The following is a 25,657-nucleotide window of genomic DNA, read 5'->3' on the forward strand; positions in this document are numbered from 1 at the left end:
TAATAAATACATTGATGTTTTGGATGAGATGGTGAAAAATTACAACAACACAAAGCACTCTTCCATCAAAATGACTCCAGTGGAAGCCAGTGATGAAAAGAATAAAGGTAGGGTATGGTGGAATCTGTATGGAAAGGATCAAGCATTACCAGCAAAACCAAAATTTTCTATGGGGGACAAAGTGCGGATTGTAAAAAAGAAGTCTCATTTTGAAAAAGGGTATACACCGAGATGGACTGAAGAGGTTTTTACCGTGTCAAATGTTCAGCATACGAATCCTCCCACGTATAAAATCGCTGATGCTAACGGTGAAGAAATTCAAGGTACTTTTTATGAGCAGGAGATGCAAAAGACGCATCAGGATATATTCAGGGTTGAAAAAATCGTTCGCAAAACCAAGACCAGATCATTGGTGAAATGGTTAGGGTATCCAAGCTCGTTTAATTCGTGGGTGAACAATGATGAATTGATAAGTTTGCAAGACACGGATCATGAGATGATCTAAAAATCGTAGATTTCCACGGATCCAAAAGGATCTAAAAAATTTTAAAGATGTTTTAAAATGCATGCTCCTCACAAGTTTTTTAGAAATGTTGCCTCAGCTGAAGTTCACAGTTTGGAATTGCAACTAAAATTTTTAGAAGAGAGGATCAGAGAGTTGGAGGAAAGAAAACCAAGTAACATTATTATGTATGCGAAAACGTTGGATCATCCACCCTATTATAACTTCAACGAACAGTATGAGATTTTTGCTCAGAAAGACATTAAATTTGTTGCTCTCTCCCATACAACAATATCTTTATCCATTGGACTGAATTTGGAGAAAGGTGTTGCAGTGGTGACATTAATGAATAAAATCACTGAGCAGTTGAATCATAGAAAGAACGAAGTCATTATTTCAGAGTCTGTAGATAACGTCATTATGGACGTGAATAGCAACAGCAAAGAGGACATGATTGTTAAAAAAGGCAAAAAGCTCTGCACGATTACGAACATTGATTTAAAATAATCTTTCTTAATGAAAAAATGGAGATATTGAATGAAAAACTTTATCCAGCTCTTCCATTAGCTCCTACAGAAAATCGTCTTCACACGATCAGCGAGATTCAGAAAGAGATAGACAACGAGAGGAAAAGGCGAGTTCATCTCAGCAAAAAGTACCATCGCGTTTTCAGGATCATTTCGAATGTGGACAATACGATGCAAGGTTTATGCATAGCATTGGGTGCGACTGGAATAGGGCTTTTGTCAACGATTATTGCAAGTCCAGTAGCGATTGCGTTTGAAGGTGCAGCTATTGAAATGGGTTTTTTATCGATTGTTGGAGGTCAAGTGAATAAAAAGATAGCATTGAAAGCGAAAAAGCATGAAAAGATAAAAGTGTTGGCCGAGTCAAAGTTGAACACGATCAGCGAGCACATTTACAAGGCGTTGGTGGATGGAAGAATAAGCGATTCAGAGTTTCAGTTGATTTTAGAGGAGCTTCAAAAGTTTAAGACCATGATGGAGGAAATACGAACCAAAACTAAAAATGGAATAGATGAAGTGACTAAAGAGACACTGATCCAAAAAGGTCGAGATTCAAGCGTTCAACAATATGTTCAAGAAATAGTAGATTTCCAGGGATTCGCTTTCGAATCTAAAAAGGGATAACATTAATGTGAAAACTGATTTAGGATTTTTTGTCTACGCATTTTAAAAAGATGTTTTTCTTTAAAATACAAGACCCTAATAAAAGAGATGAAATTGTGAGAGAAGTGAATGAGAGAAGAAAGAGGATTTACCAAGGCAGCATTAACAACAACATTTTAGATGCTGATTTTCAAGCTAATGCGAGCAAGCTGTATCCAAAATGCCTTTTGAAGTGAATAAAGTTGAAGATAAAGTGTTCATTGGTAAAATGGAGGTTGAAATGGATGGAGATGACATTATTGTTGGTGATGAAAGGTATGAAAGAACAAAAGGTCTTTGGGATCTCATGACAAAGTTTGAAATACCGAGCGAGTATACGGATGAAGATTTGCAAAATTATGAAAAAATTTTAATGGACAGTGATGCTATACGATCTGATACGAAGCCGAATAAACCGAAAGCTTCAAGAAGACCAAAGTATCAGCAACTTATTGCTCCTATTTGGGAAAAAATGATGCGTATTGAAAAAGGGAAAAAAGGTCGTGGAGTGATTATTCTTCCAAGCGATCCGAATACGTTGGTGGAAAAGCTTGAATTGAGTATTGCTTCTTGGCATGCTGGAAATACGGCATCGAGAAATGTAGCTGTAAGCATTTGTGATGAGCTGTTGAGACAAAGGGAGATTAATAGAGTGGAATACAAGGCGATAATGAAGACAATCGATAAAATCTAACGTCATGAGATGATCTAAAAAGAAAACGTTTATTTTAAAAATGCTCATTGTGAACAAAAGAAGATATGCGAAAAAGAACGTTGTTGGAGGAGGTGGTATTATAGACTTGATTAAAAATTTCATCAAAAGAGCAGCTGCTTCAAGTATGTCAAAAGCAACAATGACTATGCTAAAAAATGCTGCATCAAGCAAAATTGGGCAAGAAGCGATTACAGCTGCAAAATCTGCTGGTACAGAGTTGGCTCTTTCTGCCATTTCTGCTGCTAAAGATGTAGCTGTTGATAAAGGTAAAAAGACCATTGAGAAATTAAAGACTGGTTCATCCATTCAAACTAGGAAAATGTCGAAACAGAATGCGATTCGAATCCAAGACCTAGTGAAGATGGGAAGAGGACTTAAAATCGCATGGTTTTCACAGATCATGAAATGATATAAAAAAAATTCTTTTCTATAAAAATGATAACTACTGATCGATTAAGACTGACTGATAAAACAGAGTATGACACTGGCATTGAAAAAGTGGATTTTTTTGAGTACCTTCCGACCAATCTTGATTTAAATTCTTCAGGCACGATCACTTTTGAAATTGACTGTCAATCTATTAAAACACTGCCATCAGAGGCTTATATTCTTATTGAAGGAGTGTTGAAAAAGAGTGATGGAACATTTTATGAAGCCACAGATAAGATCGCCTTGGTGAATAATGCTTTGATGTATTTGTTTAACGATGTGACTTATGACTTGTCTGGAGAGCAAGTAGAAAGAGTTATTTATCCAGGTCATGCCACTACCATTCTTGGAATGGTTAAATACCCTCACGGATTTCAGATTACAGATGGTATGAAGCAAATGTGGTTCATGGACACATCAAATCTTGTTGAAAATGAAGGATTTAAAGTTAGACGAGACCATTTGTTTGCAGACACTACATCCGTTGGCGCTTTTTCGTTCAGGATACCTTTGAAGCATATTTTTGGTTTTTGTGAAACCTATGATAAAGTTGTTTATGGGTTTAGACACACCATCACCTTTACAAAGAAAGAATGCGACGATGCGATTTACAGAGCGGAGAGCGCTAGTATAGGAATGATTGATCTTAAAAAATTCAGGCTTTATATGCCACGCGCTGAATTGAGTGTTTCGAGAAATGCTGAATTCATGAGTTTAATAGCTCAAAAGATACCTATCGAAGTACCTTATAAATCAAACAAATGCGAAAGACAGCTTATTCCTGCTGGTCAAACGGAATTTACCTGGTCGCTTGGAAGAATCACCGACAAAAGCGTTCCGATGTTTGTTTTGTTTGGACTTCAGACGAACAGACCCTCTAGTCAAACTGTTAATCCGTCACTATTTGACCATTGCGATATTAGCAATTTTTACGTGATCGTCAATGGAATAAAGTACCCAAATTATAATTACGACTTGAATTTTAGCGAAAAGAAAGTGACCATGGCTTATGCAGATACGTTTTCTTTTGATGAAAAATATTACGGCACAAACGAACTTGTTTGCCAATCTGGGTTGTCCTTGTTTCATTATATAAAATTATACCCTTTGTTCTTTGTTGATATCAGCAAGAAAAAAGAAAGAGTGGCTTCAGAAACAGCTGAATTGGTGATCAACCTTAAATTTCGAACTTCAACTGTTGCAAATACCGTTATCTTTGCTGTTGTGATCTCTGACAAGCTGCTTAATTTTGTTTCAAATGGAACTCACATGACTGCTGTTTATTAGATCGATTGTGATTTTTAGTTTTTTTATCTAAAAATGGATAACAAAACGTTAAAAGAATTGCAAGAATTAGCTAAAAGTCGTGCGATAAAGGGTTACTCACAAATGAAAAAAGAAGATCTTATCAAAGCAGTGAAAACAACAAAGCCTGTCATTGGTGAAAAAAATTGAATTGACTTAAAAAAAATCTTGGCAAAATAAAATGTATTACACAAAAAAGTTTTTAAAAGAGCTGCTGAATGAAAATGGTGTTACTAAAACAGCTAAAAATATGCCAACGTTGTTGATGCTTGCGGTTGAAAATAACTTGATCAGTAAAGATGATATTTTGGAAAGAGCTAAAGAAAAGAGAAAACGTCGTGAACCACAAGAAAAGAATGATGATCCAATATGGGACTGGCTTCGTTCAGTTAAGAAAAATCCAATCACTGTGAGATTGACTAACGTTGAAACGGGTGAGGTGACTGAATACAAGTCTCTTTACAAAGCGGAGAAAGCAACTGGTCATGGATGGAGATATTTAAAGCGTCGAGATGGAAAGGTGGAAAATGGATTTAAAATTGAATATGTGCATCCTTTGGATTCATGATTTGCATCCTCTGGATTCGCTCGAAAAAAAAATTTCTTCTCTTAATAAAATGAGATCGTATTTGAAAATTTTGCCGATGGAAAATGGAGTCACCAAAACCTCAAACAATTTATTAGGGCTTGCGGTTGAAAATAACTTGATCAGTAAAGACGAGATTTTCAGAAAGGGCTAAAGAAAAGAGAAAACGCCGTGAACCGAAAGAAAAGAATGATGATCCAAAATGGGACTGGCTTCGTTCAGCTAGAAAAAATCCAATCACTGTGAGAATAACCAACGTTGAAACAGGTGAGGTGACTGAATACAAGTCTCTTTACAAGGCGATGAAAGGAACTGGTCATAGATGCAAATATTTTGATCGTCGAGATGGAAAGGTGGTTAATGGAATCAAGATTGAAAAGCTTCATCATTGATTTTTTAATTCTTTTCGAAGAATTAAAAAATTCAGAGAATTTTCCAGTAATCATGAAATGATCTTAAAAATCGCAGATTTCCATGGATCTAAAAGATCCTGATAAATGAATAAGGCTTAAAATGAGATCATATTTGAAAAATTTGCTGATGAAGTCACCAAAACCTCAAAATTATGAGTGGCAAGATGATTTTGTTCGTGAGTTTGGAGATGAATTTTATAACATTTTACCAGGTCTTAACATTGTTCCTTCTTATATTGAAGGAAGTCATCCCAGAATGATCCAACTCTTTGGTGAAGAGGAACTGCTGATGAGTGACTTTGAGCGTCTAGAAGAGATGAAAAATCAAATCGACCTCACCGTTTTATTATTCGAAATGGATGAACTAAGGCCTTGAAATCACCCTTTTTAAGATCCTTTTTTGATTCTTTTTTAAGAATTAAAAAATTCAGAGAATTTTCCAGTGATCATGAAATGATCTTAAAAATCGCAGATTTCCATGGATCTAAAAGATCCTAAAAAATTGAACTCAAGATAAATAATTGACAACGATTAAAAAAGATGGAAAGGAAGTATGTGATTGAATTTGATGAAATGGGTCGTGCGCATCTGTTTGATGAAGACAAAGAAATTCATGCGGCTGGATGCGAATTTACTGCACATGACGAGTGGGGAAGAAAGTATACGATTAGATTTGATGAAATGGGTCAAGCGCATGTATACGATTCAATAAGCGAAATTTTTGCCAATTATGCTTTTTGAAGAATTAAAAAATTGAATTCGAGTAAAATAATTGACGACGATTAAAAAAAGATGGGTAATATTCAAAGCAAATTTTCAAAAGATAAATTTTTTGGCGGATATGAATTATACAAGCCGGGTGATGAAAAAGTAGAAATTACAAAAAATGGGGTAACGGCAAACATACTTAAAATAAAATATTATATAAATAAAGAAGGTAAGTTGGCAGAACTTGTGTTACCAGATTATAAGAATAGACGTTAAGATCCTCTCTGTATTTTTTAAGATCCTTTTTAATTCTTTTTTAAGAATTGAAAAAAAATGTCTAAACAGTTGTCATGGTTACCATCATAATTTTTTTTCGCGGAAGACTTTTCGAAGATGCCGACAGTGTGCCAAGATTTTTAAAAAAATTGAATTGACTTAAAGAAAGTCACGGCGGAAATAAAATGAGTCGCCAATCTTCAGAAATTAAAAGCGCCGATGAAAGCGTTGAAAAATTTTATCTTACCCTAATAAAAATGGAAGATAAATCATTGAAAAAAGTCTCAATGGCATCATTACAAAGAGATGCTAAAGAAAGGGCTATCAAAGGCTATACCAAAATGACAAGGGAACAGCTCGTTGAAGCTATAAGAACAACAAAACCTGTCATTGGTCAAAAGTCTGTCAAAGAGCCTGTTAATGATCGAAAAGATCGAAACTATTCCAAAATGACTGTGAAAGAATTAAGAGAGATGGCTAGAGGTCGTGGTGATATCAAAGGTATCTATAAAATGAAAAAAGCCGAGCTCATTGAGGTTATACAAAATCCTGTCATTGGACGTGGACCTGCTCCTCAACATGTAGCTCGTAGACGAACGACTGAGGCAAGACCGCTTCCTGCACCTGTTGCTGATCCTATTGCTCCGGCTATTGCTTCAGCACCTGTTCCTGCATCAAGAGCTGGTTGGTTTTCAAGAATGATAACATCTGTCTCTAACGGTTTTAACCAACTTAATGCTCTCGTTGATCCATACGTTCCAACTGCGGTAAAAAATGCAGTGAGCAGCGTGAGAAGTGGAGTGGAAAAAACGATCAAGTCAATCAAAGACGTTGCATTTGCTGTTCCAACACCGTCTTCTACAAGTCCGGTTCCTGCTTCAAGACCTTATACAGTAAAGTTTAATATGACTAAGCATTCAGCAGAACGTTCAAACAGACTATTTTCATATGAGCCGTCTTCTCGATACCAAGACATTGTTCCTTTTTTAAACTTGGTGAGAGAGTCTGCTATTCAAACCATGGAAGGAGAAAGAAATACAAAATAAGAATTTCTTTAGTCTGTGAAATGACTCGCGCAAGCATCTTAACAGGTGAGGAAACTACTCAGACAGCTAACTTTTCATCCAACTTAAAAATGATATTGGAAGGTACAGATGTAAGAACGTTAATGAGTCAAATGGAAGAAAAAATCTTGGAACGGAGCGCTAATTATAACAAGATGGGATCCAATTGCGTCTTGTCAAAGATTATAAGAATGGATATCAGCTTTGTTGATTATGAACCTTTTAAGGGCTCTTCCTGCATAGAGCTACCTCCAAAGTTAAAAAACAAAAAGGCAATCATCAACATGAAAAACAATGACGATCAATGCTTCAAGTGGTGTGTCACCAGAGCGCTGAATATGAAAAATAGAGACAACGAAAGAATTGATGATGACTTGATTCTAAAATCTAAAGAGCTCAATTGGGAAGGAATGGAATTTCCTGTAAAGGTGACTCAAATCGAAAAGTTTGAGAGAAATAATCTGGATATTAGCGTGAACATCTTTCACTATGAAATGGATAAACCTCAGCCTATGCAGATATCTAAATTTTTAGATCGTAAGCAATGTGTTGATTTGCTGTATATTTCAAACAAAGACAACAGCCATTACTGTCTCATTAAAAATTTCAGTCGGTTTGCTCGTTCTTCAGCAACAAAACATCAACATAAAAGATATTTTTGCAGAAGATGCATGCACGGTTATGACCAGGAAGAAAAACTTCAAATCCACCGAGAATACTGCTATGATAACGCTCCAATGAGAATCGATCTTCCTAAAGAAGGGTCTACCCTAGAGTTTAAAAACTTTAATAAGACCATGAGAGTGCCGTTTGTAGTGTATGCTGACTTTGAAAGTTTCATCAAACCTATCGATGACAGCACTGAATATAATAATAAAGAGTCATACACCAAAAAATACCAAAAGCATGTTCCAAGCTCCTTCAGCTATTACATCGTAGGACCTGATGGCTTTAAAAGTAAATCTGTCGAGTACACAGCTGAAAGCGATGAGGATGATGTAGGTAAAAAGTTTGTTACCAAGCTTGAAGATGACTTTATAAAGATTTGTGACGATAGTTATTCACGTCAAAAACAGTGGAAGGAAAAGAAACTCAAGACTGATGAGGATAAGAAGAAGTTTGAAGATGCAACCCAATGTCACATTTACAAAAAGGATCTTAACGGTGACAAAGTATGGGATCACTGTCATTTGACTGGAAAGTATCGTGGTGCTGCCCATAACAAATGCAACTTGGATTATAAAATTCCAAAATTTATTCCCGTTGTCTTTCATAACTTGTCTTGCTACGACAGCCATTTATTCATCAAGAGATTAGGCGGGAAACTCAATTGCATACCCAACAATGATGAGAAGTATATCAGCTTCTCAAAAAGCATCAAAGTAAGAGACACTACTGATAAGAAAGGTAAACCAAAAAAAGTGTATAGAGATTTGAGGTTCATTGACAGCTTTAGGTTTATGTCAAGCTCATTAAAAGATTTGACTGACAACCTTGTTAAAGATTTGTGTGAGGAGTGCTCAAAATTAGACCTTAAGACATGCAAAAAGAGCTGCATAGATAAAAAAGGTAAAAAATGCAAATGCAAAGACAATTGTGAAGACTGCACTCATAGAAGATCTAAAAAAGGAGACATCATGTTCAAACATCTAAATTCATTCTACAGCGGAACAAAACGAAATTTGCTATTAGGAAAAGGCATTTATCCTTACGAATGGGTTGACTCAGTTAAAAAGTTTTCCGAAACGCAATTGCCGTCCAAAGAAGCCTTTTATTCCAGACTAGACGACAAAGGTATCACTGATGAAGAATATGCGCATGCGCAGAACGTTTATAAAGAATTTGGTTGTGAAACCTTTAGAGATTACCATGAGCTGTACAACAAGTCCGACGTGTTGAATCTTGCTGATGTCTTTGAAAATTTCAGAGACACTTGCATAGAATATTACGGTCTCGACCCTCTTTGGTATTACACCTCTCCTGGATTAGCTTGGGACGCTATGTTAAAGGAAACTAAAATTAAATTGGATTTGATAACCGATATTGATATGCTCAACATGATCCAAAGAGGAATACGCGGTGGAATCTGCATGATCTCTAACCGACTTGGGACTGCTAATAACAAATACATGCAAGACTATGACCCTTCAAAACCCTCTACATTCATTCAGTACTTAGACGCTAATAATCTTTATGGATGGGTCATGAGCAAACCTCTTCCCGTTAGAGGATTTAGGTGGATGACTGATCTTCAAAATTGGCGCAACATGCCGTGCATTCTCGAAGTTGATTTGAGCTATCCTGAAGAGCTTCACGACAAACATAACAACTATCCTTTGGCTCCTGAAAGATTAACCATTGGAAAAGTAGCCAAGCTCGTTCCCAATTTAAACAATAAAGAAAAATACGTTGTCCACCATGAAAACCTTAAACTCTATGAAAGAATGGGATTAATCATCACCAAAATTCATCGAGGGATCATCTTTGAAGAAGAACCTTTCATGAAATCATACATCGATGGCAACACCATTAAAAGAAAAGACGCTAAAAACGACTTTGAAAAAGAATTTTTTAAACTCATGAACAACTCCGTCTTTGGTAAAACCATGGAGAATATTCTAAAGCATGTCGATATTAAACTTGTCACCACAAAACAAAAAGTCTTAAATTTATCTAAAAATCCTCGTTATGGTCGGAATACCATTTTTGATGAAAAACTAGTAGCGATTCATATGAAGAAAACACAAGTCACTTACGACAAACCCGTTTACTTAGGAATGAGCATCCTCGACATTAGTAAGACTCTCATGTTTGAACATCACTACGACTACATGAGGCCTAAATACGGCGATAAAGCCAAGTTGCTTATGACTGATACCGACTCGCTCATTTATGAAATCCAAACGGAAGATTTCCATGAAGACATTGCCGATGACGTAGAAAACAAATTTGACACGAGCGACTTTCCAAAAGATCATCCCGCCATTCAAAACGTTGGCTTTAAAGTAGGTAAAAATAAAAAGATTATCGGAAAGTTTAAAGATGAGACTGGTGGCAAGCAAATCACACAATTTGTCGGCCTTCGACCTAAGCTCTACTCTTACTACATCCCTGAAGAAGATGAAGATAAAGAGCACAAAAAATGCAAAGGAGTCAAAAAGAACGTGGTTAAAAATCACCTCACTCATCAAGACTACTACGACTGCTTGAAGGGTAAACAAGAAAAGCTTGCGATCATGAACGTTTTCCGATCCCGTCTTCACGATGTCTACACTGAAGAAATCAACAAAGTCGCACTCAGCGCTAACGACGACAAAAGGATCCTATTGAATGATCACAGCACCTTGGCTATTGGACACTACAAGACAAGGAACGGTTAATCAAGTCTTTGGTTAAGACAACATCTTTAGACATCTTGAAGGGTATACAAATAACATGATTATTTTTTATACTTCTTCTTGAAAAATATACTAGCTGATGCTTTTTCCTATTAAGTACGCTAACAATACACGACATCAAAAACGTTAACATCCATAAGTATGAGAGCTAAAACATCAAAACCTGCGTCAACCTTTGCATCCTTAAGTGTGTCTCCAAAAACACGACATGAAAAATGTTCACTAACGCATCAATGTTTGCATCCTTAAGTATTGGAAAGTATCAATGCGCTAGAACCGCCTTTTCCCTATATATCATATTGAGTTGTACGGAATCTTTAAAGTTTTATTACAAATTTTGTATGCTTAAGTAGGCAACTACCATGCCTAAACTAATTTTAAAAAATGTGGACACCTTGGTATTGGATTGTTTTTATTAAGGCAGGCCTAATTCCATCCAACATTGACAGGAAATTACTATAAAAATATACTATAATAAAAATCACTGGTCCAATCTAGCCTGGACCAGTGATTTTTTTAATAGTATATTGTTTGACAAAAAACGTTATTTTTTTAACAAAAAGCTAGCGTAGATTGAAAAATTCAAACCAAACAAAAAAAAAATTATTTAATTAAAAGTGTTTAGAATTATATTTATTGTATTTTTATTCATTATCTCTTCTCTCAGCATCAATCACAGTTACAAGCCGACTTCTGAACCTTAAACAAGTGGTTTATGGTTCAGAAGTCGGGTTGAAGCTGTGGATATAAGCTTTAGCCATCTTTTCCCACTCCTTCTTGATAACAGCCTTACGGGAGTTGACAGTGTTGTAGGGATGTTGACAAGGCTTTGTCTCCACATACACCCAGATTAAATAATCAAGAGATGATAAATCTGGAGATCCAGGGAGTCATTACTCTTTTGACCAGTGTTTTGGGTAGCTCTCTTGGAGCCAAATTTAGGTCTTCTGAGATGATTATGGAGGTGCTCCATCCTGCTAGAATACAACATTGTCATCTGAAGAGCAGTGGGCATCAATTTAGAGTTTGACATGGTTCTCCAGGATTCGAATATGCTGTTTGAAAATTTAATGATTCCTTTGCAATTATTTGTGCCGACAATTTAGCAGCCTTCCAAATTGGTGGTTATGGTTATTTTAATGCACAAAGACCTTGCAGAATCTGTTTAACTAGAACTAACTAAAAAAGAGAGACGAAACATAACCCACGATATCTCAATGAAATATAAAAGTAATTAAAAGGTATGATTGCCATGCTAAAGATCCGAATGCAAGTTTATATGGTCTGCATTTTTTGAGTCTCTATTTAATTAGCTAAAATATTTCTATGTTGCCATTTGCCTACCGTTTGATGTAGACCATGACTTATTTGAAGGTTGAGTGAATATGGTTAACATTTTGTCATTTTCCTATACTAAAGATGATTTATCAAATAAAACCCTCAACCATGAGTTTTGATATAAAATCGTTTAACATCAAACAAACAACTAATCAGTGCTGGTGACTGAAATTTCCCTTTATGGTTAAAAATAAAATTCCTTTTCATGACGAAAAATGGGGTGTGATTCTTTTGTTAATAGACCTTGTAGAAAATATTACTGCTAGACATGTTTCTGAGAATAAAAGGCATAACACGTTCCCTTAATTATCATAGTTTGCATTAAAAAATCAACCATGTGGTTTCCAACGTATAAAAGGGAACATGCTAAAAGCACGTTGCGTTTATTGTTTGCAACTTTCATTTAACGGTTCAGAAAAAAAAATTTATTTTACGATTCCAATTTTATCACCAACTTAATATTGTTTGTTAAAATTATTCAGGAAAAAAAGAAAATTTGAATATTACTAACATAATATAACAACAAAAATCAGAAAAATTAACTTGGAAAAATTCGAAGATTCTCATTCATATTTTTTTGGCGTATTCGTTTAACATTTTAAAAATGCGCCAATGGTTACAATACAACAATGGTTAATGACATTTAATATATTCAGAACTCCCAGCATGCTTTAATGGGATTGGATACAAAAAAATTTTGTAAACGAGAACAAACAAATAGAAACTCCTAAAATTAAGCTTTATTGGTTGGCCTCAACTTTTCTTAAGATACATTGGGGATTACAGAAAGCATACATCTACGAAATATCAGTTGAGCGCATTTTAATTGGATCCCATTTTAACTGTTTATGTTGCCATATTGCGTTGACCGAGTTGATCGAGCAAAATCTTTTTAGTCCTTTTTGACTACCGTTTAAAATACAAAAAGAGCGCTAAAATTCAAAGTTAATTTATTTTTTTAAAAGAGTAATAAAAATTTACAAACTATTTGCTTCATTTCATTACAAGCACTTATCATCATTCCCTATTCTTTACGATTGCAGAGAGCGAATCTGATGGCAGAACCTTTTGAGAGTTTTAACTTTTGTTATAGCTCAAGTAAATAAAACTTTTCAAATTTTCATGTTGATTTGCGTAAAAGGAATTCCATATCCGCTTGAACTTGTTCAGTCATGTCCACATGCATGCTTCTCACATGGCGGCCAGGAACCATTGCCAAACCTAAAACACGTGGTTCCTCGGATTTCTGTTCTCCTAAAAAAAATCCCTGTCAGATAAGAACACCATCAAAACAATTCTTAATTGAAAATAGAATTTACAGTAACAGAAATCGAATCGTTGTGATATAGGAGACGATCGTAGAATGTTCAGGTCAAGTTACTAAAAATATTACAACAGGATTGAGGAAGAGTGTGATACTACTAAAATCTATCCATTAAATCCTTTTTTTTTTTTTTAAATAACTTTAATCTAGAGAGTTTAGCCATGATAGAATGGTAAATTAACATAAAAACTACCTTCACTTTGTTCCCCACTGAATTCTTGGCAAGAACCTATTATGATGTTCTCATCTTTATCAGTACAAAGAAACTGTCCAATCAAAGTTCGACCGTCCGTTATCTCTAGTTTTATTGTTTTGTTAAGAATCAACTCCAGGTAGGTGCGACCCATGATCGATTCCTGCTAAAAATCCAACCTTTTAAGATCAGAACGAAGACTGATGAAGTTGAAATATTGAAAAAAGCTACCTTCAGTTCTGGACTGTCTTTTAAATCAGCCATAGCCATAAGCAAGTATTACATACTATCTAAAAATATGAAGGTAAAAAAAAAAATCTAAAATAAAATGTTCTTGATGAAAAAATATGGTCTAGCTCATCAGCAAGCAAAAACTACGTAAATAAAATAACATTGCAACGCAAGCAGCTAAACAAAAACTAAGGATAAACAGGGAAAAACTTTAAAAGCTAAAAATTATAAAGATGACAGTACTAACGAGATAATGCAATTATTAGAAAAAATATTATTAAAGATGAAAAGAAGAATTCGTTTTTTTTTTATCGTTAAGAATGTTTTCTCTAAAACTTTTTTCGTATAAGAAAAGAGAAAATTTATAGTTTGACAGAGTAAAAAGTAAAAAATATCACATGAAACATCCAAAAGATTCCATAAAAAACAAAAATAAAGATAAAAATTCTTAACCAAAAAATTTCTTTAAAAATTTCAATTTTATAAATCATAAAAATATATTTGTTAATTTGTTTCTTCAAGTCTTTGCAACTTCATCTAAGTATGTCCCAAGTACTTTTATCTAAATACAAATGCTCAGTGTGTATATATATACTGCATACTGTATGTGTGTATATATATATTTTGCATACTGTATGTGTGTGTATATATATATATACACACATACAGTTTGCAAAAAAAATAATCGTACACTTGAAAAAAAATCAAAATTTTAATTTGTATGATTATTTTTTTTGCAGTCAATTTTAAGGATCATTAGATCAATTGTGTAAAATTCAATAGGTATGAAAAGCACCAATACACAAAGAAATTCTTTAAACAATACTTGATAAGATATCTAAAAAAAAATTTCAAGTATTTTAACGGAAAACTTATTTTTTTGATGCAATCTTTAAAATTATGATTTTTTTTCAAGTGTACGATTATTTTTTTTGCATACTGTGTGTGTGTGTGTGTGTGTGTGTGTGTGTGTGTGTGTGTGTGTGTGTGTGTGTGTGTGTGTGTGTATATATATATATATACGTATCTGTGTGTGTGTGTAACATATAGTATACCATTATAGACATACTTAACAATAAACTGTTTTATACATTTACAAGTTACATATATGTAGATTGCACATTGAAATCTGGTTTATAGTTATGTTTTACAAATTGTAACTTCAAGTATGTATATACAACAAATGTGTAGCATGTACATTACCATCCATAATTATTCAAACTACTTTTCAAAGTTTTCAATCTTTTATTTAGAAACGAGGGGAAAAGTAAAAAAGAAAATCACTTGAAATATTCTTATACTATTAGAGCTACATGAAAAAAATTAATTCATTCAGTTTATGAGTTGTTCTCATTTATGAAGCCACCTTTAGTAGCAATAACAGATCTAGATATTTGTGCCATTCTACCTGGCCAATTGAATGTCTACTTGCTGTATGCTTAATTTTTTTGCCATATCTTTTTCACTGCTAGGCATTAATTTCTAGGCATTTCTCTCTGATTCATCCCATAAAACTTCAATAGAGCTCTTTGGGTAAGCCAAATCATCTTATCATTTATTTTAATATTTTCTAATTCACTTAAATCATCCTAAAAAGTATAGAGGAATGGTTTGAGTCATTATCTTCTTGAGAAAAGAATGGGTTAATCGGTTATCTTTTAGAAATGATCATCTACAATTATCAACTTCCTGAGGAGATGGCATCATTTTTCAAAATGAGCATTACTAATTTTTTCTCTTCAAACCAAAATTTTGATTCTTCAATCCAAAGAGCACGTTTCATTTTTTTCTTTTCTAATCATAAACAGTCTGTTGTTCATTTTGTTTTGCTCACCGTAGTAACTTTTATTTTGAGACCATAGAAGTGGTTTCTTGTGATAATTCTACCACAAAGGTTTAGAAACAAACTTTAGAAAGCTTTTTAAAAATCTTTAGAAACAAACTTTAGAAAGCTTCCATTAAACCTTTCACTGCCAGCATCTCCAATAGGAGTCAGCAGTTTGGTCAAATTTTTTCATTAATAAAACCAAAATGAAGTAATCATGTTTGATATCACTTTAAAGGGTTAAGAATGTAGTTTGCTGCATAGTTAGTCGTTTACATTAAGTGTGCAAATAAAAATTTATAGTGAATGAAATTGTGCATATTTTTTTCAAAAAATACAAAAATTTGATATTTAATTGTGAACAATGAGGACAAATAACTAAATAATATTGATAATTTTTATGCTGATGTCAACTTATAATTCTGAATATTGGTACTAATGACTGGGAACCTCTTGATTACAATGAATACTTTCTTGATTCGGTATTGATAAATAAAATTGTGGATGAAACAAATTGGTATCAAGGCCAAAACCCTATCGGACATTGAGAGAATATGGGTGATTGGGTAAATGTAACAGAAACTGATATCTGAGTTGTTCTAAAAAATGTCTTTAATATATATCAGTTTCATTAAAATCTGCTTGCTGCCAGTGAAAGGGTTAATTGTCTCTTCACTGTGGTTTCAGAATCTTTTTAAAAAATATTTCATAATAGTTGCAATTTCTGGGGCAGTCAATAGTCAATTTTTTTATTAGTGTAATTCCTTTGTCTTCAGTAGCAGATGTAAATTGCAAATGTACTGATAAAAACTATAACATAACTAAACTTTTTGAAATGTACTATAAAGAAATAGTTAAATGCTTATGTTTCTCAGTATCTTTACTAATTTATCAATGTTTATTTAAAGAGCAAGTTTAAGGAAAAGAAGTGTAAACACCCACTTCAAATAAAAGCATAAGTTGCTAAATAAAATTTTTTATTCAAACTTTTCTTCCACATTTATATAACAATGATTTAATAATTCAACTCGATTTTTGATTAAAAACAATTTATAAATCAAAGACTGATATATCAGTTTATCTTTTTTAGGGGTTACAGGAACTTTTGTCTCTTATTTATGTTATTTCCTTTTTTATTTAACATGAAAATATAAGAATTTTATTATAAATAAAAGTAAAATAAAAACTCCAGGAGTTCCATTCTCTTCAATTGCCGAATGAAGGTTCTGATGCTAAAATAGGTTTTAGCAATATGTGGATATGAAAATGACACTTTTTAAAAGTTGCTTATTAGATACAGCTGCATGGTTTAATAAAATTTTCTTTCTATCTTTTCTTAATATGAACTATTGCTCTTTGACATCATAAAGTTAATATTTTAGATGTTTTTCTTGGTGCAGTGTTCATCTTTGCTTATTTCCTTTTTTTAAAATTCATTTGTCCTTCTAATTACAGTTAAATTATAAAAAATACAGAATAAAACAAAAAAAAGGAACAACAGGGTGGCCAGCTAAAAGTAAATTTTAAATTCCAGGATAATTCCAGGATTTTTCAAGGAACTTTTGGTTTAATCAAGGATATATTGATTTTTTCTCGACAATAAAATGGACCAGTAAATTCAAAATATATTGTCCTAGAACGAAACAATTAAATATTTACATTTGAATACGCATATAAATCATACATACATACATATATATATATGTAAAGTTTTTTCAAACTCATACAAGCAAACACATATATATATATATATATATATATATATATATATATATATATATATATATATATATATATATATATATATATATATATATATATCTGTTATTTAAATGGAGAAAAACAACATATTAATAGTACTTAAAGTTTCGTGCCTTACGGCAATCATCAGCTATTAATTAGTAGCTATTAAATCATCAGCTAGTAATTAATAGCTGATGATTGCCGTAAGGCACGAAACTTTAAGTACTATTAATATGTTATTTTTCTCCATTTAAATAACAGATATATATATATTGCTCTATTATTATAATATTGAGCACTCTTTTACGCACAAGAGCTTTGTATTATTTTGATATAATACATAACCAATCAATATATATATATATATATATATATATATATATATATATATATATATATATATATATATATATATATATATATATATATATATATAACAACTCTTTTATTTTATCTCTTTTTTGGATTGCTCCAGTTTTTTTAATTTTCATTTTTTAAATTTTTTTAACTAAAAATTTTGTAAAAGATGAAAAAAAGAAAGCGGAATATATAATATTCCATTTTCTTGTTTTCATAATAAACGGAATATATAACTATAAAAAAAAGTTCCAGGATTTCCAGGATTTTTTGTAAAAAGGGGTGTTTTTCCAGGACTTTTCCAGGACCTACAAAATTCCAGGACTTTTCCAGGATTTCAAGGATTTCAAGGACCGCTGGCCACCCTGAACAAATGTTTGATGCAATTAATTTGCACAGTACTGTAACAATGATTTAACAATATTGCAAAATAAAAAATAACTATTAATAGTTGAGCAATGTAAAAAAAAACAGTGTTATTCAAATAATTATGAACGGTAGTGTATACAAGGTTTGACAGCAATTTGTGGACTTTTTCTTATAACTAGGCTCACAAAATTTTAGAGCCAAAAATAAACATTTCTGAGCAATAGTTATTATAGAAGAAATTGAGATTATTATCTTGCCTATTTTAAGATTTGACTAAACCTCCTTTCTTTTTCAAGCCTCTAGACATAAATGGAAGTCCTGGCATGTACTGATGAGATATTCTCTTGACATATAGTTTCTAGCTCTTGTAATGGATGATTTAAGAAACCTGAAACTTGGGTGTCTGTCTAATGGAAATGGTGAGATTCTTCTCAACATGCTTCTTAAGTCATTCTGTGAACTTCTTGTCATTATTTTTTTTTCACACAAGTTGGCATAAGAGCCCTTCATCACTATCACATTCTTTTACCTTACAAACATTTAACACTTCAGTTCTTTTTATAATAGAAAACAAATGTTTTTAATGTCTATCTCTTCACTTTTATAATCTTTTGAATTAAATGTACACTTGATGAGAACAACAAGCCTAAGGTTTCCACCAGATTTTTAACCACCAAGATTAAGCTTTATTAAAATCAGGTTTATACATGGAATGGAGGCAGTATATAAATCAATGGTTTGCCAATAACAATACATGTATACTTAATACAAAAAATGATAAATAATACAAACGTTACAAAAAAATAAAAAAATAAAAAAATTTAACTAACAACTCATTTTAAAATCAATTTAGAAGAACTTTAAAGAATTACCCCGCTAATGAAATTAATTCTATTTATTTTTTCGTTTTGTGAATGTGCCCCATCATCACAAGCACCAATAGGAAGCAAGATCACACTTTTGCCAGTTGCATTTTGCATGATAAGTGTAGCAGGAATACTGCATCCTTCACGTGTCAGATCAGGGTTTACATTAAATACTAAAAACAAATACTTTTTGAACCAAATTTCACATTTTTCCTAACAAACTCTAAAACTTAAAAATGTTAATCATAACACTAGAACTCACTAAAAACTATAAAAAATTTATTATTCAATTTAAAAAGAAATTTTTTTAAAATATAACTAAGTAAAAGAAAAAAATAATGCAAAACCAAAATATGTAACATGACAACATACTGATAGTGTTTATGTATAAGCAAAATTTGGTCATATCATTACCTCTCTTCATTGCATTGATACCGGCTGTGTAATTTGCATCACTACAATCACCCAACCAAGGCATACCTCCATGAGCCATAGTCACACTGAAAAAAAAAGACTCTAAATAGAAATGGCTTATTTTCAGGAAACTATTGTATCCATTTTGCAAATACCATATATTAACCTTGTTTTTCATCTAAATGGAGCAACAATCAAAAATTAATCAACACAATGGTCATTTTTATAAAGAGATACGCAAAGTATCTTTCTTGCTTACTAGAAAAACATTCAGAAGCATTACTTATCATGAATAAATTTACCTTCCTCTAAATTCCATGAATTAAATATACATTGAAACTTTTAGTGACTTTATATGACAATTTTTAGTGACAAGGGTATATTATAGAATGAAATCAACACAAACTGTTTAAATATTTTCAGATTCCAGATTTTAAATGTTTGATAAAAAATTATGACTGTTTTAATTTTTATTTTACAAGTTTTGAAAAATAACTCCTTAATAGTTTATAAAAATTGAAACAGTTAGAAAAATCTTACATAAGTTTATTAGGACTATTGCTCTCTGCATGGACCTGATTGCAATATGATTTTACTAAATGTTCTATTGCTTCAGGAGTCTGATCAGGTACCAAACGAACTGAAAATTTTCCAACAACCTAGATAAAAAAGATCCTAGATAAAGAAATATGATAACAATAAAAAAAAAAAAATAAAATAAAAAGGAAACAAATATACAAATAAAAAAGCAATCAAAAAAACAAAAAAAAACAACTAACAAACCTTCTTTGGAATAACAGTCTTACAACCTTCACCATCAAATGAACCTTGGATACCTATTTAAACGAAAAGTTTCAAATTACATAAGCAAGTCCTATAAATTTAGATATTGCCATTTCAGGCTTAGATTATTGATAAGTAAAGTAACTAAATATCAATTAGTTGTCAAGTAAAAGATTTAATATTAATCAAAAAGATTTAATATTAATCAAATCTTTAAAATAATAAAGATTTGATTAATATTAAATTAAGAATTGCCAACATTTAAAAAAATTGACATAATTATTTTATTTAGTGACAAAATCAATTAACAAAATTGGGATATGTTGGTATTTATGATACATCAGTAATTATGTGCCAGTATTATGATGCATTAGTAATTATGAAGCATCATTAGACATGATGCACCAGTAGTTATATGTAATAGTTAAAAGAAAAATTCTCTTTAGATTGCTGACTTCAAAAAGAAAGATTATACCATGAATAGAAAGTGAAGGATATCGCCATCTATGCTGCAATATCATTTGCTTTGCATTATCACCATGATGAAGTAATTTATCAGTACCAATATATTGTGCATACTCATTAGGATCAAAATCAATTTCATCATAAAGTTTTGCTTCTTGTTCTGTCATAGGCTTGACTAATTCATTTATCCCAGGGATAAGAATCTTTCCTTTATTATCAACTAATTTACTGAATAAGTGACACAAATCAATCATTGCTTCATGCCTGTGGTAATAGAGATCTCAAATACAACACTTCAGCATATTAGTTTAAACCTTTTGAAAAAATGAAGAGCTAAAACTTACACAGTACCCCCAAACACTCCAGAATGAAGATCTTGCTTTGCACACGATATTTCAGCATAAAAGTAGGCAGTTCCTCTTAAAAATAATTATTGCATAATCATTGTAAAAAAAAAAAAAGCTAACAAAGATAAAAAAAAAATACTTCAAAACAAAAAAAAAAAAGTAAAAAAATTCTGAACAAAATTTTTAAATCCACATAAGTCACTTAGTATATCAGTTATATCTTGGTACAAAAATTGATAAATAACTTAGTATGTCAGTTACATTTTGGTACAAACCTCAGACCATATGTAATACATGGTTTTTTCCTTCCCAGCCAATAATTATCAGAGATACAAACAAAATCAACATCCTAAAATTGAAAAATAACAAAAACAATGATTTTTAAAAAGATAATTAAAAAATATTTATTGCTTTTTTTATCACTGTTGTATTTTTTCAAATTTTCTACTTCAATCAAACCAAGAGTAATAATGATAACTGATTACAAATGCAGTTACATATTATAAATAGTAGATTAAAAAAAAAAACCTTAAAAAATGTGTCTTTTCTTAGCTCAATTAATTCAGCCAAACCCTCACTTCCACATTCTTCCATGCCTTCAAAGCAAAACTAAGAAATAATAGTTTTAAAAAAAATGTTTTAAAAAGACAATTTTAACAATACAAAATAACAAAAATTTATTTCAGTTTTTCTCATCATTTGTGGTGTTATCATTTTTGGCTTTAACATTATGTTAACACTTTTTTACATCAATATTTAGGAAAATAATTACAAATTAAATACTAATTACTTTTAAAATTTTCTTTGACATTATGCTTTCGTAAGTTTTTATGTTGTTTAACTTCCCATCAAATTGGGATATTTAAAGTGACAGGTAAAAGTTTGTGGAATTTAAAGTGAAGCCAATTTAATCAGAAAACTTGTAGAACCAAGCTTTACTACTTACACTTACATCTTTCTCTAAGATCAAATCTTGGGGATTTTAACGAAAAATACGATAAAGTTCATCAAGAAATAAATTTGATGAAGAAAATGTATTAAGAAATGTGGGATAAAGTACTACTGATTTTAATGACTAGGATTGCTCTTAAAACCATACTCCAATTGTAGTTATCCATCTGATAACTATATATGGGTATGGTATTAAGCGCAAACCTAGGCATCAAAATCTAATTTTATCCAACAGAGCCTTCTGTAGTAACATGCATTTTTTCTTATCAAAGAATCAATATAATATATATACAAGGAGTGTTTCGAAACACAAGCAATGACTCTTGTTTTAAGGATCTTTATAAAAAATTTTTTGTTAACATTTTTGTTATAAAACAAACTTCTACAAAAAAAAATATGCAATATGTAAAAAACCAAAAGATCTGAAATACAAACTTTAATCTAACAGATGCATTTGGTTGAAGGATGGAATAAAAATACAGCAAAAGATTGAAATACAAGCTGTAATCAAAAATATATAACTGGTTGAAAAATAGAAACATTAGGCTTGAGCTGCAATCAACTTTAAGATTAAAATGTTTCTATTTTTGTTAATTTTTTTTGTAAAAAGAAAAAAAATTATTAAAGATGTTTCTGGTTTCTATTTCTGGAAAAAAAGATTTTTTTATCATTTGTTATGTTGGATGAGTATGGTTTTCAATCTTGGTACCAATTATATAAGGCCTCTCAAAACTTTGCTAGTCCAGTATATTGATCTTAGTATTAGGTTACTAAAATTTAAAAGCTACAGCAAAGCATTCTAACAAAGCAACCTTAACCCAAAATCTAGGGAGACACTATAAATGTCAGGTGTTGATTAGATTTATTTGGAACAGGTAGACAATTGAAAATATGTTGATTTAACACTTAACAAATTTAAACATTTAACATATAATAGAGACTTATATTGACTAGATGTTTTTAAATTTGATTTTGAAACAATCATATTTGTATCTGATTTGGCATTTGAGTAGTAAAGAATTTTTATCATTAAATAATTTAATAAAACAATTTTTAGTTTTGTTGCATAAAATTTTATTTTATCTTTCTGTGGTTTTAAAAACTATTTAAACTACTTAAGACTAATCAGCTGATGATGATAATTATTAATGATTATCTAACTTATAGTCAAATGGTTGTAAAAAAGTTACTAAACTTAACAATTAGCTCAACAGGCAAAAATACAAAAAAGGAAAAATAACTTTATTGCTAAAAAATACCTTTAAATTGACAGGAATATCTATGCCTAATGTTTGAAATGCCTCAATAACTTTTAACCAAGCCAAAATTGGCCCCTTATCATCTGTAGCTCCTCGCCCATATAATTTTCCATCTTTTTCTATCATCTTAAATGGCTCAGTATCCCATCCATCAGCTTTAGCAGCTGGTTGAACATCTAGATGCCCATAAATGCAAACTGTCTTTTTAGCAGGATCTGTACCAAGGATTCCAAGAATAATTGGAGGAAAAGGAATCTCATAACCATCAGGTGTTACCTGGTTGATTAATGGATTGTCACACAACTCAACAGTTGTTCCAAGTTCCTCTAATTCCTATTAGAAAAGCACAGAATTTTAATTGTTATAATCAGATTTGTAAACTTTTTACTTTACTTCAGATATTTGATGATTTTTTACATCTAAAAATGGGGAAAACTGAAAGCAGATACATAATAAGTATGAAACATACAGATAGTTAACAACATCAGAAACACTAAAAAGGTTTAAAGAAATTTATAGAAAAAATACCTTTCCCACAAACTTGACCATATTAATGGTGTCTTCTCTTTTGTAAGGCCATGCAGAAACACTTTGGATTTCTACCCATGCTCCCAATGTTTCTACAAAGGCATCCTAAAGCGTATAAAAAGTCAGTAAATAAATAAAAAAAGCTTTAAAAATATAATTTTTTGTTTTCAAAGCTGCACCAAAACTTAAACCCTTTTTTTACTAAGCTTTTTTCTAAACCCTGTATATAATCACTACTCAGTCTATAAATACACACATAAACAACCAGAGATTTTTTGTTGTTGTTGTTTTTGTATCAATTGTCACTTTATCAAAAGCAGAACTGAGGGATTTTTAAAATAAAACAAAGGAAAGAAACAATATTCCAAAGAAAATAATAACAAAAAAAATAATAATAATAATAAAAAAAGATTTGAAAACTTCTTACCTGACTTTTATCAACAAAACTAAAAACAAAAAAAACATTTATACTTAATTACAACTTTTTCAAAAAATATAACTCAATATTAAAATATTTATAATTGTATAACAATATAAATCACTAATAAAAAAATTTTTGTACATTACTTTAACCTTCAACCATTATGTTTTTAATAAAATATCTGCACACAGCAATAGAAACAGGTTGATCCAACATTTATACATTACAGCATTTCTTTTAAGTATATCATGAATACAAGTATTTCTTATAAATATATATTATATTCAATTAAATACTTGTATATGAAAGTAGAAAATATCAATAAAATGATACCAATAGGAACAAAAATTTAATTATGAGCAAGGGTTCTTACTCATAGAAGCTGCTCAGACTATCAGTCATTGCTAATGATTGATGAGAAGATTCTTTGAACATAAATAAACATGCATTTAACGTACAGTCATCCAACTATAGCATTATAACATAAAAGGAGATTTTTTGTTACTAAAAGCACTAATACTTTAGATATTCTAAAACAGGGGGTAGGTATTTTTTAAATATGAATAAAAAAAATATTTATAAATTTGTCTGTATTTGGCTCGGTTCGATTTTTTGGGTGATTAATATATTAACAGAAGTCAAAGCACGTTTTTATATACGAAGCGGTTGCCGTAATTATAGTTTGTGTACTTTTGATTTGTGTTTGTATAAAACAGATATATCATAAGAACAGAAGTCAGAAATACAACTCACGTAGTACTTTTAAATTCTGTAAGAAATCTCGTAAAAAAGCGATATTTACTGCCCTACCATAGCAAAACGTCCAAGTTTACCTTAAAATGACTTTGCGACGCCATCCCCTTGAAGGAAGTTCCGTGGTGTGACCTAACAAATTTCAATGCTGTAAGAGCGTCCTAATGTAAAAACTAAATTAAGGTTTTCCTTGCTCTCCTAAGTATACCCAGTTGACGGTATTAAAAACCAAAATATACTTTCAAAAATTTCTTCAAACATTAGTTGAAATTTTCTCAATTAAAAAATTCTCTTTTTGTAAAATTTTTGATTATTGGAAAAAATTCAATTCAAACCAACATTAATTTCAAAAAGTTTAATAAATATTCAAGGATTTTACATTTTTAAAGAGTTTTAAACAATATCTAATGATTAAAATTAAGGATTTAATGTTGTTGTCGAAAAATGACAGTTTTAATTCAACTGTTGAGCGGCTTATTCAAAAGTTTAAATTTTGATCGTATCGATACGATTTTGATATCAAAAACTGACAATTTAATTACTTTTTATTAATTTTCGTTGAAATGAGTTTTTTTGCCTCTGGCATAGAAGTAAACTTTACAATTTTTAACTTATGTTTTAAATATAAAACCTCTTAATTTATTCAATAGGATTAGAGAAAAACCACTTACAAAATCAAAATTTTTTTAAAATAGTCAAAGTTCGGCTATAAATCTCATTTAAAACGCGTTTTTGATGTCAAGTTTTCAATATTTGAACCTAATTAATCTTTAAATTGCTTGTTAACTTAAAAACAAATATTTTTTAAATTAACAAGAAATTTAAAGATTTTAATTTTTTTTTTTTTTAATGAAAACTTCGCCGTTTGTTCTTATTACTTCTGGAGGTGGCAGGGAAAAGTTTCGCATCCAGTTTTGCGTCCACC

At 31.2% G+C, this 25,657-nt stretch overlaps 2 protein-coding genes across 6 annotated transcripts; both read right to left on the reverse strand.

The window, feature by feature from the left end:
• Positions 1 to 12,836: 12,836 nt before the first annotated feature.
• LOC145181053 (N-alpha-acetyltransferase 38, NatC auxiliary subunit-like) lies at positions 12,837 to 13,967 on the reverse strand. Of its 2 annotated transcripts, none has more exons than XM_080056033.2 (3): positions 13,652 to 13,967; positions 13,421 to 13,586; positions 12,837 to 13,157 (listed from the first exon to the last, which is right to left on the reverse strand). In XM_080056033.2, exons 1-3 carry the CDS (start codon positions 13,688 to 13,690, stop codon positions 13,024 to 13,026), a joined length of 339 nt encoding a protein of 112 aa, XP_079912159.2. In that variant the 5' UTR covers positions 13,691 to 13,967; the 3' UTR covers positions 12,837 to 13,023. The 2 variants fall into 2 exon arrangements, with proteins under 2 accessions (XP_079912159.2, XP_079912160.2); XM_080056034.2 differs by having other exon boundaries at positions 13,421 to 13,583; positions 13,652 to 13,893.
• A 129-nt stretch (positions 13,968 to 14,096) lies between these two features.
• LOC145181052 (cytosolic non-specific dipeptidase-like) lies at positions 14,097 to 24,829 on the reverse strand. Of its 4 annotated transcripts, XM_090100654.1 has the most exons (14): positions 24,812 to 24,827; positions 24,353 to 24,404; positions 23,986 to 24,004; positions 23,559 to 23,663; positions 23,031 to 23,363; positions 21,349 to 21,429; positions 21,096 to 21,169; positions 20,818 to 20,892; positions 20,484 to 20,737; positions 20,009 to 20,061; positions 19,766 to 19,884; positions 19,226 to 19,311; positions 18,818 to 18,984; positions 14,097 to 14,213 (listed from the first exon to the last, which is right to left on the reverse strand). In XM_090100654.1, exons 2-14 carry the CDS (start codon positions 24,379 to 24,381, stop codon positions 14,169 to 14,171), a joined length of 1,440 nt encoding a protein of 479 aa, XP_089956780.1. In that variant the 5' UTR covers positions 24,382 to 24,404; positions 24,812 to 24,827; the 3' UTR covers positions 14,097 to 14,168. The 4 variants fall into 4 exon arrangements, 2 of the variants coding, with proteins under 2 accessions (XP_089956780.1, XP_089956781.1); XR_016456444.1 differs by lacking the exon at positions 20,484 to 20,737 and having other exon boundaries at positions 24,812 to 24,829; XM_090100655.1 differs by lacking the exon at positions 24,812 to 24,827.
• Positions 24,830 to 25,657: the final 828 nt, after the last annotated feature.

The sequence above is a fragment of the Hydra viridissima genome, unplaced genomic scaffold (genome assembly GCF_058129835.1).
Source record: "Hydra viridissima isolate aposymbiotic clone 2 unplaced genomic scaffold, HvirCarnegie_v1 scaffold_10, whole genome shotgun sequence".
Lineage (NCBI taxonomy): Eukaryota > Metazoa > Cnidaria > Hydrozoa > Anthoathecata > Hydridae > Hydra > Hydra viridissima.

Excerpts from the sequence above, each read along its gene's own strand:
- LOC145181052 (XM_090100654.1), bottom strand. The coding sequence starts at position 24,381 with ATGACTGATAGTCTGAGCAGCTTCTATGA. Across the intron at positions 21,430-23,030 it reads ATATTCCTGTCAATTTAAAG|TTTTGCTTTGAAGGCATGGA; the intron begins GTATTTTTTAGC and ends ATTATTTCTTAG. Across the intron at positions 19,885-20,008 it reads AGACTGTTATTCCAAAGAAG|GTTGTTGGAAAATTTTCAGT; the intron begins GTTTGTTAGTTG and ends TTTTTTATCTAG.
- LOC145181053 (XM_080056033.2), bottom strand. The coding sequence starts at position 13,690 with ATGGCTATGGCTGATTTAAAAGACAGTCCAGAACTGAAG. Across the intron at positions 13,587-13,651 it reads AAGACAGTCCAGAACTGAAG|CAGGAATCGATCATGGGTCG; the intron begins GTAGCTTTTTTC and ends TTGGATTTTTAG. Across the intron at positions 13,158-13,420 it reads CAGTGGGGAACAAAGTGAAG|GAGAACAGAAATCCGAGGAA; the intron begins GTAGTTTTTATG and ends GATTTTTTTTAG.